This window comes from Pan paniscus, chromosome 3 (assembly GCF_029289425.2).
Source record: "Pan paniscus chromosome 3, NHGRI_mPanPan1-v2.0_pri, whole genome shotgun sequence".
NCBI classification, from domain to species: Eukaryota; Metazoa; Chordata; class Mammalia; order Primates; family Hominidae; genus Pan; species Pan paniscus.
This window is the reverse complement of record NC_073252.2, coordinates 2,830,326-2,848,469: the sequence shown is the minus strand read 5'-3', so window position 1 is coordinate 2,848,469 and position 18,144 is coordinate 2,830,326. Positions and strand designations below refer to the sequence as shown.

The window sequence follows — 18,144 nt, the reverse complement described above, 5'->3', positions numbered from 1 at the left end:
TGCCACAGCCACACCATGTGCTGACTGCAAGACCTGGGGACCTTACTTACTATCTGGGGGCTGCAGCTTTCTCTTCTGAAGCACAGAGTCACCAGAGCCCACATCTGACTGTGCTGTTGTGAGGGTTACGTGAGGCAGTGAACATTTAGACAGCACTAGGGGCATGATGCTCTCTCAAGCTGACACGACCAATGTAGGCCACTGCCAAGGTGGAGCCTTCATGTGGAGGAGGATTTGCATTGCTCAGTAGGTTGTTACAAGTAACTAACAGAGAAAAGCAGGCTATGCATGACCAATGCGTGTGACACACACCAAGGATTGAACACAATCCAATTCTGTGTCCTGGGGGCCTAAGAACCTGACAAGCCTCTCACCTGCCAGCTCAGAACTTACATCTAGACAATTTCTGCTCCAACAGTTTCAAACGTGGTTCCTCCCACCTTCTGGCCAAGTGCTCTTACCCATCTAGGGGAGCCAGTGGAACGCCCTTTCCCTCTTGCTCAGCACGTAGGAGGGGCTGCTTCAGGAAAGTTCTCACCACCAAAGCCTTACTGCTCACCTCACCCTGCCTGTCCCCTGGGCAGGACATCCTGCCCTACAGTGACAAAAAGCTCTAATCCTCTACTCTGACTCCTGTGCAGCCAGGATCCTAGACGTGAACCGAGTTCCCTCAGACACACTCATGCTACTGGCAGGGCAGGGGATGGAGGCCGATTTGAGCTGCTGAGGGTGTTGGCACTGGCAGGCACAGCTGCATCCTGAAGAAACACTTCTGGCAGAGGCTGCTATGTCTTGAGCCCAGGCCTCTCCTCCCTAGAAAGGGTCTGCAGTACTGTCTATACGAACCCAAAGATGTGAGTGCAGGGGGTGGATGCCGCCTCCAGACCTTCTTCGTGGAGCAGACACAGCAGCTCCCTAGGTGGGTCAATGCTTTGAGGTCAAGAGTTATTCCTGGAGACCCAGCCCAGAGACTGCTGATTTAGGCTTCTCCTTCCATGTTAAAATCCACTAAGCTTAGGAATAATTAGAGTGGATTTTGTTTCCCAAATGGTATCCTGACATACACAAACGGCCATGCAGGAAGGATGTAGGACTGAGTATAAAGGTCTTTGATTTGAGGATGAGAGAATATAATCCACACACGTGGAGCCACTGCAAAGTGCTCCCCTTTCCTCTTAGAGGAGACTGCAGACGGTGAAAAGGGAAATCTGGGGACAATCAGTCAACCTCACCATCAGGACCAAACTTACCAGGGCCGGCACAATGTACTGTCCGCATGAAATCTAGAAAAGGAGGCTCTGGTAACAGTGCTGGCCCTTGGGGAAAGCCTTGGGTTTAGCTGGGAGCAAAAGCAAATTCTTCTGTGGCTAGAAATGACCCCAGCTTTCTACAGCTCCAACATGCCCCCACCCTCTGCCAAGATGACCCACCAATTAGGTGTGGACACCCGGAAAGGGTATGACACTCCCAGTGCCCCAGCCATGACAGTGTGCGTACTGAGTCTTTATGGTCTCCTGTGAGTCATACCCAGCTTGCCTGTGGATGGTACCAAACTGAGGCCTGTCCTGAGCACTGAGCCCAGGGGCTGCTGGCAAGCAGCAGGTGATACACACACAACTACTGGGGTGCATAAGAACAGGGTGGCCAGAGTGTTTCCTCACTGGTAACAATTCTGACTGTCCCCACTTTTAATGAGAGAAAAACAGCTTCCAGATGAGTCTTCAGTATAAGAACGACACCACAGGCTGGGCGCGGTAGCTCACACCTGGAATCTCAGCACTTTGGGAGGCCGAGACGGGCGGATCACTCGAGGTCAGGAGTTCGAGACCAGCCTGACCAACATGGTGAAACCCTGTCTCTACTAAAACTACAAAAATTAGCTGGGTGTGGTGGCGCGTGGCTGTAGTCCCAACTACTTGGGAGCCTGAGGCAGGAGAATCACTTGAACCTAGGAGGTGGAGGGGGCAGTGAGCCGAGGTCACGCCATTGCGCTCCAGCCTAGACAACAATAGTGAAACTGTCTCAAAAAGAAAAAAAGAAAAGTGCGGGCCTGGTGGCTCATGCCTGTAATCCCAGCATTTTGGGAGGCGGAGGCAGGCAGAACACCTGAGGTCGGGAGCTTGAGACCAGCCTGGCCAACATGGTGAAACCCTGTCTCTACTAAAACTACAAAAATTAGCCGGGTGTGGTGGTGGGCACCTGTAATCCCAGCTACTTGGGAGGCTGAGGCAGGAGAATCACTTGAGCCCGGGAGGTGGAGGCTGCAGTGAGCTGAGATCGTGCCATTGTACTCCAGCCTAGGTGACAATAGTGAAACTGTCTTAAAAAAAAAAAAAAAGGCCTGGGGCAGTGGCTCATGCCTGTAATCCCAGCACTCTGGGAGGCAGAGGCGGGCAGATCACCCGAGGTCGGGAGTTTGAGACCAGCCTGACCAACATGGAGAAACCCCGCCTCTACTAAAAACACAAAATTAGCTGGGCGTGTGGTGGCTCATGTCTGTAATCCCAGCTACTCAGGAGGCTGAGGCAGGAGACTCACTTGAACCTGGGAGGCGGAGGTTGTGGTGAGCCGAGATTGCACCATTGCACTCCAGCCTGGGCAACAAGAGTGAAATTCCGTCTCAAAAACAAAAAACAAAACAAAACAAAAAACAAAACAAAACAAAAACCAAACAAACAAAAAAACAAAACCAACCACCACAGCCTGGCCTCTCAGCTGGTGGACAATACAGTATTGATCACTGGTGTTCCCTCCACCCAGTGGCCGAGTCACATCAAATTCCAGAATCCCTGCAGACATCTGAAGAACTCTGTAATGAACCTAAATCACAGCTATGGCCCTGCAGGTGGCACAGTACTTGCCCAGCACAGAAGATAGATGCAGAGGGAAGAGTACCAGCGCTTCATAAATGCCTACCAGATGAGTTGAGAGATGGATAGAGGTGTAACACAAGCTCTGGGGCCTCTAATCTATTTGAGAGGCTTTTAAGATAAGTGAAAAACCAAAACTGAAATAACAACAATTAACTAATCCCCTGAACTGAATAGTTTAATTAGTACTGTGGTAAGCTAGCCCAAGATCAGAAATTCACACTTCCTCGGCTGGGCATGGTGTCCCATATCTGCAATCCCAGCACCCTGGGAGGCCAAGGCGGGATGAATCACTTGAGCTCAGGAGGTCGAGACCATCCTGGGCAACACGGCGAGATCCCGTCAATACAAAAAATAAGCTGGGCATGGCAGTGTGTACCTGTAGTCCCAGTACTCCTGGGGCTGAGGCAGGAGGATCTCTTCAACCTGGGAGGTTGAGGCTACAGTGAGCTGAGATCGGGCCCCTGCCTTCCAGCCTGGGCAACAGAGCAACACCCTGTCTCAAAAAGAGAAAAGAAAAAAAAAAGAAAAAGATTCACTCACTCACACATTTTATTTTACTCTAGCTTCTTCTCAACTATGGACAACAGTCCACAGGTCAGAGCATTTAGAGACGAGTGGACCTGCAGCAGGCACATCTGATTGGTCACTCGAAGCCCCTTTGTGCTTCTAAAAGCACAGGTGAGCCTCAGAACACCTCTGCATGAAAGAAGCAAGTATAGGAATCACTGGGTCCCGTGCACTCAGGCTGGCCCCTGGCATTTCTAGGAATATTCACCCAGCCAAGGGCACCAAGACACACTTGCTTTAGACAACTTTACATCTCACAGCACTGCACATTGCTCCACTGGAAAAACAGCCATCTCCAAGCACTGTGCACACAAAAGGCTACTCAATGTCCAACAGCTACACACATCATGCAGTTACTGATGCCTGTTACTTGGAGCACTGGCAGGAAAGTCGGGAAGGCTGGTGCGGACAATCACATTGTAGATGAGTAGCCAACCCATCTTGGCTAATTCCTGGATATGATGTTTGGGCTTGTCTGAGCTCTTCTTTCTTTCTATGGAATTGGGCTGGCTCACTTATTCCAACAGTGTGCCTCCTGTGTCCTTTACACCCAGAGATCTACAGGGTTCTGTCCCTCCATCCCTCCTTCCCTCCCTCCCTCTTCCTTCCTTCCTTCCTTCCAGAAAAGCCTTTATCAAGTATCCTTTCTACAGAGTCTCATTAATGGAAAACCAGGCAGGATACAGAATAAAACACAAATAGTGTGACTTATTAATACATTATAGAAACAGACCAAAAAAAGATTCCAGAAAAATCAACCTTACTAAGAGACAATCTTTGGAAATTTAAGAAAAACAGCCTAAGTAACATTTTCAATAACCTTCCCCTTAAAAAATCTCGATTCCTTAAAGAGAGTTGCCAGTCTCTTTTCTACCACTGCATTGCTTCTAGCCAGAGCAGAGACTGGCATACTGAAAATGCTCATGAAAAGTGACCCAAGGTCAGGCTCAGTGGCTCACAACTACAATCCCAGCACTTTGGGAAACCAAGATGGGAGGATCACTTGAGCCCAGGAGTTTGAGACCACCCTGGGCAATACGGTAAGACCTTGTCTCTCCAAAAAAATATAAAAAATCAGCCAGGGATGGTGACATACCCCTATAGTCCCAGCTACTTAGGAGGCTGAGGCAGGAAGCTCAATTGAGCCCAGAAGGTACAGGCTGCAGTGAGCTGTGATGGCACCACTGCACTCCAGCCTGGGTAACAAAGTGAGACCCTGTTTCAAGGGAAAAAAAAAGAAGAAGAAGAAGAAGAAAAAAAAACAAATTTGGAGAAAGCACACAACATGGAAAAAAAAAATTATTATTTGCTGTTAAAAAGCAACCAAGGAGGCTGGACATGGTGGCTCACGTCTGTAATCCTAGTACTTTGGGAGGCTGAGTCAGGTATATCACTTGAGGCCAGGAATTCGAGACCAGCCTGGTCAACATGGCAAAACCGTCTCTCCTAAAAATACAAAAATTCGCTGGCCGTGGTGGCGTGTACCTGTAATCCCAGCTACTCAGGAGGCTGAGACATGGGAATCGCTGGCACCCTGGAGATGGAGGTTGCAGTGAGCCAAGACTGTGCCACTGCACTCCAGCGTGGGCGACAGAGCGAGACTCTGTCTCAGGGGGGAAAAAGAAAACAACTAATGGTTTGCTTTGTTCTAGTTCAATTTTTTCAACAATTTAAAAAGTTTATAGGACTCAAGGAACCAAAATTGTATCTGATGGCCTCAAGGGTTATGTTTGAAGGCTTGCTGATTTGCAGAAAACTCAAGCTGACTGTTCAAGATGTTCAGGGCAAAAACTGCCTAGCTTCCATGCATGGGTCTTACCCATGACAAAATGTGTTGTGTGATTTAAAAATGGCAGACCACCCGGGTGGATCACTTGAGGTCAGGAGTTCGAGACCAGCCTGGACAACATGGCAAAATCCTGTCTCTACAAAAAATACAAAAATTAGCTGGGCGTGGTGGTGCATGCCTATAGTCCCAGCTACCCAGGAGGCGGAGGCTGCAGTGAGCTGAGATCACGCTACTGCATTCTAGCCTGAGTGACAGTGAGAAACCGTCTCAAAAAAAAAAAAAAAAAAAAAGGCAGACCATGATTGAAGCTCATGTTGATGTCTAGACTACCAATGGTTAGAGAAAACCTCAGCACCAACAGGTCTAAGATGATGGAAATCATGACCCAAGGCCGGGCGCAGTGGCTCACACCTATAATCCCAGCACTTTAGGAGGCCGAGGTGGGCGGATCACAAGGTCAGGAGATCAAGACCATCCTGGCTAACATGGTGAAACCCCGTCTCTACTAAAAATACAAAAAATTAGCCAGGTGTGGTGGCGGGCACCTGTAGTCCCAGCTACTCTGGAGGCTGAGGCAGGAGAATGGTGTGAACCCAGGAGGCGGAGCTGGCAGTGAGCCGAGATCGCACCACTGTACTCCAGCTTGGGCAACAGAGTGAGACTCCATCTCAAAAAAAAAAAAAAAAAAAAAAAAGAGAGATGCAGACAAATAACTTGAAAGAAGTGGTGGAGAAAATTATTCCAGACAGCATTGGAGAAGACACAGAAATGCCTGCAAATCTATTTATCCGCTCCACGATGTCTTCTCTGTGAGGAAAGTTAAAATGCTAAAAACACTCAGGTTTGCATTGGGAAAACATAGGGAGCTTTGTGGTGAAGACAGCAGTTCTGGAAAAGCTACTGGGATGAGCTAGGTACTAAAGTGAAAAGTCCTATTTATGATGAAAAAAGTTTATATACGAAAGTTGTATAAAAAAAGCTATGTAACAGCCAGGTGCAGCGGCTCATGCTTATAATCTCAGCACTTTGGGAGGCCAAGGTGAGTGGATCACCTGAGGTCAGGAGTTCAAGAACAGCCTGGGCAACATGGTGAAACCCCATCTCTACTAAAAATATAAAAAATTAGCCTGGCATGGTGGTGCATGCCTGTAGTCCCAGCTACTCAATAGGCTGAGGCAGGAGAATTGCTTGAACCTGGGAGGCGGAGGTGAACTGAGTGAACTGAGATCGTGCCACTGCACTCCAGCCTGGGTGACAGAGTGAGACTCTGTCTCAAAAAAAAAAAAAAAAAAAAAAAAAAAAAAAAAAAAAAAAGCCAGGCGCGGTGGCTCATGCCTGTAATCCCACTTTGGGAGGCCAAGGCGGGTGGATCATGAGGTCAGGAGATCGAGACCATCCTGGCTAACACAGTGAAACCCTGTCTCTACTAAAAAAAAATATATATATATATACAAAAAATGAGCCGGGCATGGTGGCGGGTACCTGTAGTCCCAGCTACTCTGGAGGCTGAGGCAGGAGAATGGCGTGAACCCAGGGGGCAGAGCTTACAGTGAGCCGAGATTGCGCCACTGCACTCCAGCCTGGGTAACAGTGCAAGACTCCGTCTCAAAAAAAAAAAAAAAAAAAAGCTATAAAACAAAGAAGTTTTAAACAGGCACTTCACAAAAGAGAAAAATAAACATGAAAAGTTGTTTGATCCCATTTGTAATCAAAAAGCACAAATTAAAACCACAATGAGACACCACTGGACAAGCATCAGAATGGCTAAAAGTGGCCATGAGGATGTGGAGAACCTCAAACACTGGCATGAATGTGAACTGCTCCCTCTTTAGAAAAGTCTGGCATTTATCCAGTAAAAATCAAAGACACTCACACCTCGGGACACAGTGGTGATGCCTTTTCTAGGCTATGCAATGCCAAAAATGAAAGTTCATTTTGAGGGAAACTAATCAAACGAGATGAACAAAGTCTCTCACTGCATCTTACCGCATTTTTCATTTCCCTTCATTTTTCAGGGGCTTTGAATTCCTTCGAAAGTTGGAAGAATGTGCACACCTGTATGCAAAGTTTCCAGTCTTTTTTTCTTTTTTGAAGAAGACAGGGTCTCACTATGTTGCCCAGGCTTGCCTTGAACTCCTGAGCTCAAGTAATCCTCCTTGCTCAGCCTTCCCAGTAGCTGGGACCACAGGCACAAAGTTTAGAGGGTGCCCTGATGTTCTGACGGCTACCTCTGGATCCTGGTATCCAGGGATTCCTATATTACAGGTACAGAGCTACTGGAGCTAAAGCAGTGCACTCAAACTATTCGACAGGTCCTGGCGGAACTGGTAAGGAAGGTTACCCCACTTCCAGAATGAACACATTTATCCATTTTATACTCTCCTGCAGGTGCAGTCTAGGGTCACCCTGAACACACGATCCATCTATAGATGCCCCTTATCCTCAGTGAATAGCATTAGAGGCCTCCCAAACAGATCTGCTCAGAGGCAGAATTCCAAACTCAAGTATATGTCTCAGTGTAAATCCATAAACTGGCACTTGGACTTATTAAAATCAAAAATAAGTAGAAAATGATTAGCAAGAGCTATCAAGTCCAAAGCAGTTATTTTGTGGCTGAGAACACTGAGGACAGTGTGAGATAAATCCACTGATCAAACTGACCAGTAGATCTGAGAGACCAGAACCTAGGACTCCTGCTTCCCAAGCCAGGAGCGTCTCCCTTTTACCTATCAGCTTTCCCTCTGGCCACCCATCCACTTTCCAGGGTAGCTCCCTCAACACCAACATTCCTGGTCCCCGGGTCTCCCAATGACTGCAGATCTTATAAAGGTTAACCAGACAGCCCCAGGTTAATTGGGAGTAGGACTGCTAACATGGAGCCCTAGCCCAGGGAAACAGAAGAAAGGTAGGGAAGTTCAGAGAGGAAGCCCTTTTAGCAAGAGCAGCTTAGTCATCAAAACAAAACAAAGCTGGCCAGTGTGGTGGCTCACACCTGTAATCCTAGTGCTTTGGGAGGCTGCGGTGGGTGACTGCTTGAGCCCAGGAGTTCAAGACCAGCCTGGGCATCACAGTGAGACCCTGTCTCTACAAAAATATTAAAAAATCACCACCACCACCCGACCCAAATTTAGTAGGGTATGGTGGCATGCACCTGTAGTCTCAGCTACTCAGGAGGATAATGTGGGAGAATCACTTAAGCTCAGGGGTTGGAGGCTGCAGTAAGGTATGATCATGCCACTGCTCTCTAGCCTGGGCAACAGAGTGAGACCCTGTTTCTTTTCTTTTCTTTTTTTTTTTTTTTGAGACAGAGTCTTGCTCTGTCGCCCAGGCTTGAGTGCAGTGGCGCGATCTCTGCTCACTGCAACCTCCGCCTCCTGGGTTCAAGTAATTCTCCTGCCTTAGCCTCCCGAGTAGCTGGGATTACAGGTATGCATCATCATGCCTGGCTAATTTTTGTATTTTTTTTTTTTTTTTTTGAGATGGAGTCTCACTCTGTTGCCCGGGCTGGAGTGCAGTGGCGTGATCTCGGCTCACTGCAACCTCTGATTCCTGGGTTCAAGCGATTCTCCTGCCTTAGCCTCCTGAGTAGCTGGGACTACAGGCGTCCGCATAATTTTTGTATTTTTAGTAGAGACAGGGTTTCACCATGTTGGCCAGGCTGATGTCAAACTCCTGACCTCGTGGTCCGCCCACCTCGGCCTCCCAGAGTGCTGAGATTACAGGCGTGAGCCACCGCGCCCAGCCTGAGACCCTGTTTCTAAAGCAAAAGAAAACACAAGTGTGAAAGGGGAAATGATGTTGGTTTGTCAGCCAACAAAAGCCAATCAATCATTGTCTTCCTGCAGTCAAAATCCTAGCTCTCTCCTCAGGGTCTGGCAGAGAGAAGGCCAAGAAGACTGTGGTGAACACTGAGTATTCAAGAAAAACAAAAAACAAAAAACAAAAAAACTTCTGCAGACACCACTTTCCAGCTTTAATTAGCAACTGGTGAAACCAAGGTGTCAGCTGGGAAAAAGAAAGAGGGAAAAAAATCAGTGACTGTGCTGTAGCTGTCAGCTAACATACCAAATTAGTTATCTTTCCAGAACTCCATGGAGCACAAAGGGACGATAAGCAAAGTCATATGTGTGTGTGTACCTCAGAAAACACAGTAATGAGACCTAAGCAGGGACCACGTACAACTAAACCCACTGCTGCTTATCTCAGATGGTTCTCCATCCCTGCCCTTTTCTTTGCATTGAAGTCTTGAAACTTCTCAGTGTAACCCTATTCTGAAGTTCTCAGCACAGCTAAGAAGCAACACCTATGGGGTGTCCCTATTCAGATACCCAAGCATCAGCCAAACAGGATAACCCCAACACCAGTGAGCCCAGGGCCAAGGCGAAGACTCAGCTACTAGCAGCCCCCACACCCCACAGTCCTCCTCAGCAGCACTTACCACCCCACTGCCAATGCTGCCAAGTGTGCCCCCACCCCGACCTGTGTTCCGAGCACACTGTCAGAAAACACTCAAGTGGCATCTTCCAGAGGCAAACCTGCCCTTAAGATGCTGACCAGATTCCCAGACCTGCATGCACCATGAAACAGGTCTATCAGAAATAGCTTCTCCGTGTGTCCTCTGACCAGACAAGGCCTCCCTCCTGGCAGGCAGGACACGTATACACACGTCCCCTGCAGTCTGTAACCGGTGCCATGAGACAGGGACACAGGCAGCCTCCTGGGCTCCAGCCTCCCTGGCATCAGGACGCAGCAGGCATCAGGTGGCAATGCAGGGAGCCTGCATCCCCTGAGGCCATGCTAAGCAGCAGGCACTTTTGGAACTTGAGAGATTTCCCATGGGCAGTGCTGAGCCAACGTTCCCTTTCCTTTCAGTTGGGAGGGCATACACTCACAGTGACTGGGCACCATTCTAGGTGTCAGGCACTCAAACACGGCATCTGTTGTAAGATGTCTTACACCATGCCCTGCTGACATGAGTGACCTGTCCCCATTTCATGGAAAGTGAATGAGGCTAAGTCACATGCCCAAGGTCACACAGCTGGTGTAAACTGTGGAATCAGGGACTGAAGACAGATGTGGGGGCCTTGAGATTCTCCCCAAACCACTTTTGTGCCCAGGTGTGGCAAGGTCAGGTTACACAGACCTACTCCATAGGCGACAAGGCTATAACAAATGATTTTCCAGAAACATTTTTCATTTTGGGCTCTCGTCACTGAATGCATGAACTTCTTTGTTATTATTATTGTTACTGTTTATTTTCTTTCTAAAAGCTCAATTCCACAAGATGCATGAACTTCTTTAGCATAAGCTGTAACCTTGACTTGGAGTCTGTGACCAAGGCTGTCAGATGCTGGCACTGGCCAGGGACCCATACCCAAGAAACAGCCGACTCTCACACTCCAACACTTACCACAACAGAGTCATTGTGAGTCAGATCAACCACCACAGGCTCTAAAGATTCACAAGTGAGGTCCACAATTTCATCTCCAGCTTCAAAAGAAAGTATTTCAACAAGCATTAAGATTAAGAGGAAAGTAAGGTTGTATCCCTCTACACTTTAGTATGACTGCTAATGTAATATAGGCTTACCCCAAACTAAAACAATCCTGAAGTATACACTGCAAAGAGCACCAGGACCAACACCTCCCTCAGGAGGGAAAGCCAGTAACCACCCTTCCAGAATTCTGCTCTGAGTGGGGAGGTATGGTTTTTACAAATGTACCTGGGGGGTTATGTATGTGTGTGCATGTGCATACCTCTATTCCATGGCATCCCACTTCCACACGGCTATGCCTCTGTGCCCCATCTGGGAGAACGCACCGTGCATGCCCAGCCCCGGGCCTTTCTCTTTGGGATGGACCAGCCTGAAACCTCTGCTCCTCCCAGCAGGTGAAGCTGACCACTCTCACTTGGCCCAAGGACCAAAAGTCAGGCTTAGCTTAGTAACTTCATCGGTTAATCTAGGGCAAATTCTTTTTTTTTTTTTTTTTTGAGACAGAGTCTCGCTCTGTCGCCAAGGCTGGAGTGCAGTGGTGCGATCTTGGCTCACTGCAACCTCCGCCTCCTGGGTTCAAGCAATTCTCTGTCTCAGCCTCCCGAGTAGTTGGGATTACAGGCGCCTGGCAGCATGCCTGGCTAATTTTGTTTGTATTTTTAGTAGAGATGGGGTTTCACCATCTTGGCCAGGCTGCTCTTGAACTCCTGACCTTGTGATCCACCCGCTTCAGTCTTCCAAAGTGTTGGGATTACAGGCGTGAGCCACCGTGCCCGGCCAAGGACAAACTTTTAATTTCCACTTATCTCTCAAGTTTGTCTCCCTAGTTGGATGGAGAATAACAGTGATATATACTGATAGTTAGAACCTCAACATACAAAATGGGTTGCATCTGTTGTGAAGCTTGCCTTTCAGCCCTTAGGGTATACTGTGATGTCTACATGTGCATAGGATAAAGGTGAGAAGGACATGGACCAAACAGTTAATGTACAACTTCCATTTATATAAAGTAAAAAATGACGCACAACCATTTTTATTTCTGATTACTATTAATATTAATATTAAAAAGCACTGAATGGGCCAGGCACAGTGGTTCACACCTGTAATACCAGCACTTTGGGAGGCTGAGGTGGGCGGATCACCTGAGGTTTAGAGTTCGAGACCAGCCTGACCAACATGGAGAAACTCCGTTTCTACTAAAAATACAAAATTAGCGAGGTGTGGTGGCACATGCCTGTAATCCCAGCTACTCGGGAGGCTGAGGCAGGAGAACTGCTTGAACCCCGGGATGCAAAGATCACGCCACTGCACCCCAGCCTGGGCGACAAGAGCAAAACTCCATCTCAAAAACAAACAAACAACAACAACAACAAAACACTAAATGAAGTTTTTTAAGAAACAGTATTGGTCTAATATTTGGGGAAAGTGTCTTGTAATGCATTTAACTTTTTTTTTTTGAGACAGAGTCTCGCTCTGTCGTCCAGGCAGGAGTGCAGTGGCACGATCTCGGCTCACTGCAACCTCTACCTCCCAGGTGCAAGTGATTCTCCTGCATCAACCTCCCAAGTAGCTGGGATTACAGGCGCCCGCCACCACGCCCGTCTAATTTTTGCATTTTTAGTAGAGATTGGGTTTCGCCATGTTGGCCAGGCTGGTCTTGAACTCCTGACCTCAGGTGATCTGCACGCCTCGGCCTCCCAAAGTGCTGGGATTATAGGAGCCAGCCATGGCGCCCAACCCAACGTAACTTCTTTTATTTATTTTTTAGGTGGGGTCTTGCTGTTGCCCAGGCTAGAATGCAGTGGCACGATCACGGCTCACTGCAGCCTCAATGTTCCAGGCTCAAGTGATCCTCCTACCTCAGCCTCCCACACTTGGCTAATTTTTTTATTTATAGATACAGGGTCTCACTATGTTGTCCAGGCTGGTCTGGTACTCCTGGGCTCAAGCAATCTGGCTGGCCTGTTTTATTTTCTTGTATCATAAAGTTTCACAAGAATAAAAACCGTGATAATCTTAGATATACAATATAATTTATATAAAATTATTGCATTCTTTATTAAAAAGAAGGGCTGTCCAACAGCCAATATACTGATATACAACAATTTATTGAACCATTCTCTTTCTGGTGAACACAATTCTGGGCTCTTACAAAAACAGTGCTCTAGGCCAGGCGGGTGGCTCAGGCCTGTAATCCCAGCACTTTGGGAGGCCAAGGCACGTGGATAATCTGAGGTCAGGAGTTCGAGATCAGCCTGACTGACATGGTGAAACCCCGTCTCTACTAAAAATACAAAAAAAATTTAGCCGGGTGTGGTGGTGGGCGCCTATGATCCCAGCTACTCGGGAAGCTGAGGCAGGAGACTTGCTTAAACCTGGGAGGCAGAGGTTGCAGTGAGCCGAGATCACGCGATTGCACTCCAACCTGGGTGACAGAACGAAACTCTGTCTCAAACAGAAACAAAAACAAAACAGTGCTCTAATGGGCAGCCCTAAGTACACACAGGGGTAAGACTGCCTAGAGGATGACAAGTGCCATGACGGAAAGCAGTTCGTTCCTTTTTGGTCTAGAGCCAGGATCCTAGCCTCAAGTCAAGGCTTTCAAGAACTCATTTGTAGAAGTGAAACTCAGAGACCATATAGAGAACTTCATTTCTCCTGGGGGGCCCATGAAATTTATCTTGCACTAAGTTTCTTCTGTTTAAAACGTTGAGTTTGCATGGCCGGGTGCAGTGGCTCACGCCTGTAATACCAGCACTTTGGGAGGCCGACACGGGCGGATCACAAAGTCAGGAGATTGAGACCATCCTGGCTAACATGGTGAAACCCTGTCTCTACTAAAAATACAAAAAATTAGCCGGGTGTGGTGGCAGGTGCCTATAGTCCCAGCTACTCGGGAGTCTGAGGCAGGAGAATGGCGTGAACCCAGGATGTGGAGCTTGCAGTGAGCCGAGATTGCACCACTACACTCTAGCTTGGGCGACAGAGCAAGACTCTATCTCAAAAATAAATAAATCAATAAATAAAAATAAAATGCCAGTTTGCAGGTATCCTAGTTATAAAAACAATATATGCAGAGCAAAGGGACTTAGGCCAGCCATCAACCACTTCTTGAGCAGGCAGAAAGGGGAAATCCAACCTGGCCTCTGCCTATACCAAGCTCCAACACAGGGAGCTCTGTGGACAAGTTTGCCTTCTTGGGTGATTTCATGTCCTAATGAAAAACAGAAGAGGAAAGCGAAGTACTTTACAAGGTCCAGCAATTGGGGATGCAGTTTCAGATAGAAAAGGTGGGCTATCTCATTTGTGCTAGATTTTTTAAAAAATGGGTCCTACCCCACTGCTGCACATTACCAGAGTTGAACAATTAGCCCAGTTGAGAAGCTATTTCAGAATCTGTGAAGCTTTGAGTTGTACATGGTGAGTGTGAGACTGCACAGGCCTTCTAAAGACACTGAAAGCACCTTCTACTAGCTCACCCTGGTACAGTGTTCTCTCTCCACTTTAACACCCCACAGTTGTAGTGTCCCTGGCAATCTTACCAGTTTCCACGAGTTCTATGGGTTCTGCTTCCAAGGAGATCTCGGGGGTGGAGGCTGCTTCCCGAGTTCGCTTCTGGGCTTGTCTAGAATTTATTGCTCCACCACGACGCTTTCTCTGAGTGGCAAGGGGGAAAGAAGAGTCACATGAACACCAGAATGTCAGGGTTTCAGGAAGAACTAAACGGGCAATAGAAATGGTTCACTTCATTAAGAAGCCAGCGAGTAGACTTGAAGTTAGGGCTCCTTTCAAAACTTGAGATTCAAGAATACTGAATGCTTACGGAGAGAGAAACCATCCAAAACATACAATGAGTAGAAATTCCAGAAAGTAAAACTTCTGTTTTATCAAACTATCAGCAGGTCGGCTGGGCATGGTGGCTCACGCCTGTAATCCCAGCACTTTGGGAGGCTGAGGTGGGCGAATCATGAGGTGAGGAGTTCAAGGTCAGCCTGGCCAACATGGTGAAGCCCCATCACTACTGAAAATACAAAAGTTAGCTGGGCGTGGTGGCAGGCACCTGTAATCCCAGCTACTCCAGAGGCTGAGGCAGGAGAATCACTTGAACCTGGGAGGCAGAGGTTGCAGTGAGGCGAGATCGTGTCACTGTACTCTAGCCCGGGTGACAGTGTGAGACTCCATCTCAAAAAAACTATCAGCAGGTCAAAAGGGACACGATGCATCCCTTTACAAAAGCTTGAGGCCAAGTCAGGATTTGGACTTGGTAGTGGATGCCCTGGCCAAAAGGCTGGAAACCCTTCCCTTTAACCAAAAGTTATCAATTTCTCTTCCTTGACTTTGTGTTCAGCCTTTCTGAGCCCTTTTTGTTTCTTAGCATAAAGAACTTGGAGTTTTCTGAGTTTCTATACATTGTGGAAAGCTTATCTTCCCCTGGGAAATGTGGCCTTGAACCTTTCAGGGCACTATCAACTGTGATTCACACCAGACAATCACTCCCCACAAAGAACTCAAAGAACCAAAGCTGTTTTAAGCCTGTTCCCAGTGGCTACCCAAGAGCCATGTCTTCCGGAAAGTTCAGGCTCTCAGCTGGTTGATATGCAACTGACACTCTGACCAGCCTTTCTTCCAAATCCTTAGGCTGCTGGTTTGCCAATATGCTCCAGCATTTCTGGTCTGCCTGGTCCCAAAAGACAAGCTGAGAATATCCTCCACCTTAATCAGGAGACAGAGCTGGCCAGGCGCAGTGGCTCAGGCCTGTAATCTCAGCACTTTGGGAGGCAGAGGCAGGCGGATCACCAGAGGTCAGGAGTTCAAGATCAGCCTGGGCAACACGGTGAAACCTGTCTCTACTAAAAATACAAAATTAGCTGGGCGTGGTGGCACATGCCTGTAATCCCAGCTACTCGGGAGGCTGAGGCAGGAGAATCACTTGAACCTGGGAGGTGGAGGATGCGGTGAGCCGAGATTGTGCCATTGCACTCCAGCCTGGGCAACAAGAGTAAATCTCCATCTCACCCCCCCCAAAAAAAAAAAAAAAAAAAAAAGAGCTTCCCAACAGAGCCTGTCACCTTGTAATTCCCACTGGTGTTTCTGTGCTCTTCTCCCTGTGCCCTGTCCTGCTATCCTTTGCACTGGACAACCTGGGGCAAGTACTGCACTACTAAGTCTCAAGTTCCTCACCAGTACCAGCCTTGCAGAGCTGTTATAAGGTCTAAATGAGATCATGTATGTAAAGTACTGCGCAAAGACGGAAGATGCTACTACTATCCCAATTCCTTAGCCTTACTAGGGTCAATCTGTCCCAGGAAACTCTGAAAGGACCAGATATTGCAGGAGAGATTCATACAAGATCCAGGAACACCCACCATCCAGCCAAGCCCTCTCTAGGCAACAGGGATAAGCCTGATTCTGTGTTCCAATGCTACTCTTATCAAATGGCAGCTTGAGATGTTTTGGAAATGAAGCTGGGTCTAGTAACTTCCCACGGACTAAGGAGCACAGAACCAGCCCCAGGAGGGCCCAGAGGCCAAGCGACAGCAGCGAAAACTCCCAAGTGAGCAGCTGCTCTTGGCCTCAAGGGAGCTGACACTAACCTCAGTGGAGTTCTACTGCCCAGTGTTTTAAGGGTTTCCCCAGCAGCCACCAGGTTGCTTATGTAAAAAGTAAAGTAGAGGTTCCTCTTCAAAGACTTTCCTCCCCATCTAATTAGAAATAAATAGTAACTTCTCTTAAAAGCAAAATTTATTCAAAGACCTGTACTAACATTCTTAAATATCTGCTAGCCATAATAAAGAAATCAATGTACTTTATATTCTTAGCTCCCACAATTTAGCCTAAATATTTGCCCTGGCATGCTTATATTAGTCCAAGCAAGCATTAGGTCATAGCCTGTTCCTCTTCCTTATTTAAAGGTTATTTTTACCTTTCTCAGCATTCCACAAGTTACTTCCTCCTTCCTTTATTCTCCTCTGCCTTTGCCTCTTTTCAAAAGTTCTGGCCAGGTGTGGTGGCGCACGCCTGTAATCCCAGCACTTTGGGAGGCTGAGGCGGGCGTATCACAAGGTCAGAAGATCGAGACCATCCTGGCTAACACGTAGAAACCCCGTCTCTACTAAAAAATACAAAAAAAATTAGCCAGGCGTGGTGGCGGGCACCTGTAGTCCCAGCTACTTGGGAGGCCGCGGCAGGAGAATGGTGTGAACCCGGGAGGTGGAGCTTGCAGTGAGCCCGAGATCATGCCACTGCACTCCAGCCTGGGCGACAGAGTGAGACTCCGTCTCAAAAAAAAAAAAAAAAAAGTTCTAAGTTGCTAGCCAATTGGGACAAATACAGAATGTGAGGTCCTGTTCCAGCCAATAAAAACCGGACACAGCAGCAGAGTAAACACATCAAGTTATAAATAACCCTGTCTCCTTTATTCAATGTATTCTCATGGCAAAACTACTGGTGAGTGTACCCTTTCTGCAGAAAGTATAAAAATGGCCTTGCTAAAAAAAAATTAAATTTACGTTCAAATGCTATTTCTTTACAGCACCAGAAAACAAGCATTTCAAACACTTAGGACTCTTTAATATTTACCCCATTCTCGTGGATCACGAAGTCAGGAGTTCAAGACCAGCCTGGCCAAGATGCTGAAACCCCGTCTCTACTAATAACACAAAAAGTAGCTGGGCGCGGTGGCATGCACCTGTAGTCCCAGCTACTCGGGAGGCTGAGGCAGGAGAATCGCTTGAACCCGGGCAGCAGAGGTTGCAGTGAGCCAATATTGCATCCACTGCACTCCAGCCTGGGCGACAGAGCAAGACTCTGTCTCAAAATAATAATAATAAATAAATGAAAATATTTACCCCATTCTCTTTGACAATGTCCTTTGTCCTCATATAGCCTCCTTCCCTTGTAGCCAAGTCTTTTTTTTTTTTTTTTTTTTTTAAGACGGAGTCTCACTCTGTTGCCCAGGCAGGAGTGCAGTGGAATGATCTTGGCTCACCGCAACTTCTGCCTCCCAGGTTCAAGCGATTCTCCTGCCTCAGCCTCCCGAGTAGCTGGGATTACAGGCACCCGCCACTGTGCTTAGCTAATTTTTTTGTATTTTTAGTGGAAACGGGGTTTCACCATGTTGGCCAGGCTGGTCTCGAACTCCTGACCTTGTGATCCACCATGCCCAGCCTGTAGCAGACCAAGTCTTTCTTACTAGACACTGCTAAGCAGACCTCCATGTCCCACAGCTACCTGTGTGGTTTCTGGGCCCCACTGAGGGAGCCAAGAAAGCAGCCATGGGTCCTGGACCCAAAATCTCCCCTCACGGATAATTACAGGAATGTCCCCACCCCTCCCTAACCCCAGGAATCCTCTTTCCTGCCTGCTCTATCGACCCCTCCATGCCTTTAACCAGAGCTTCTTCCCTGCCTGGAGTGCCTGTC

The 18,144-nt window shown here is 47.7% G+C and overlaps 1 protein-coding gene across 2 annotated transcripts in view; it reads right to left on the bottom strand.

The window, feature by feature from the left end:
• The window catches only part of RNF4 (ring finger protein 4), a 47,228-nt gene that overhangs the window by 4,835 nt on the left and 24,249 nt on the right, over positions 1-18,144 (bottom strand). For both annotated transcript variants that reach the window (XM_063603487.1, XM_008965493.5), the window contains exons 3-4: positions 14,266-14,380; positions 10,640-10,719 (exon numbers count right to left, since the gene is read on the bottom strand). In XM_063603487.1, coding sequence (XP_063459557.1) covers positions 10,640-10,719; positions 14,266-14,380 — 195 coding nt within the window. The remainder of the gene's footprint in view (positions 1-10,639; positions 10,720-14,265; positions 14,381-18,144) is intronic.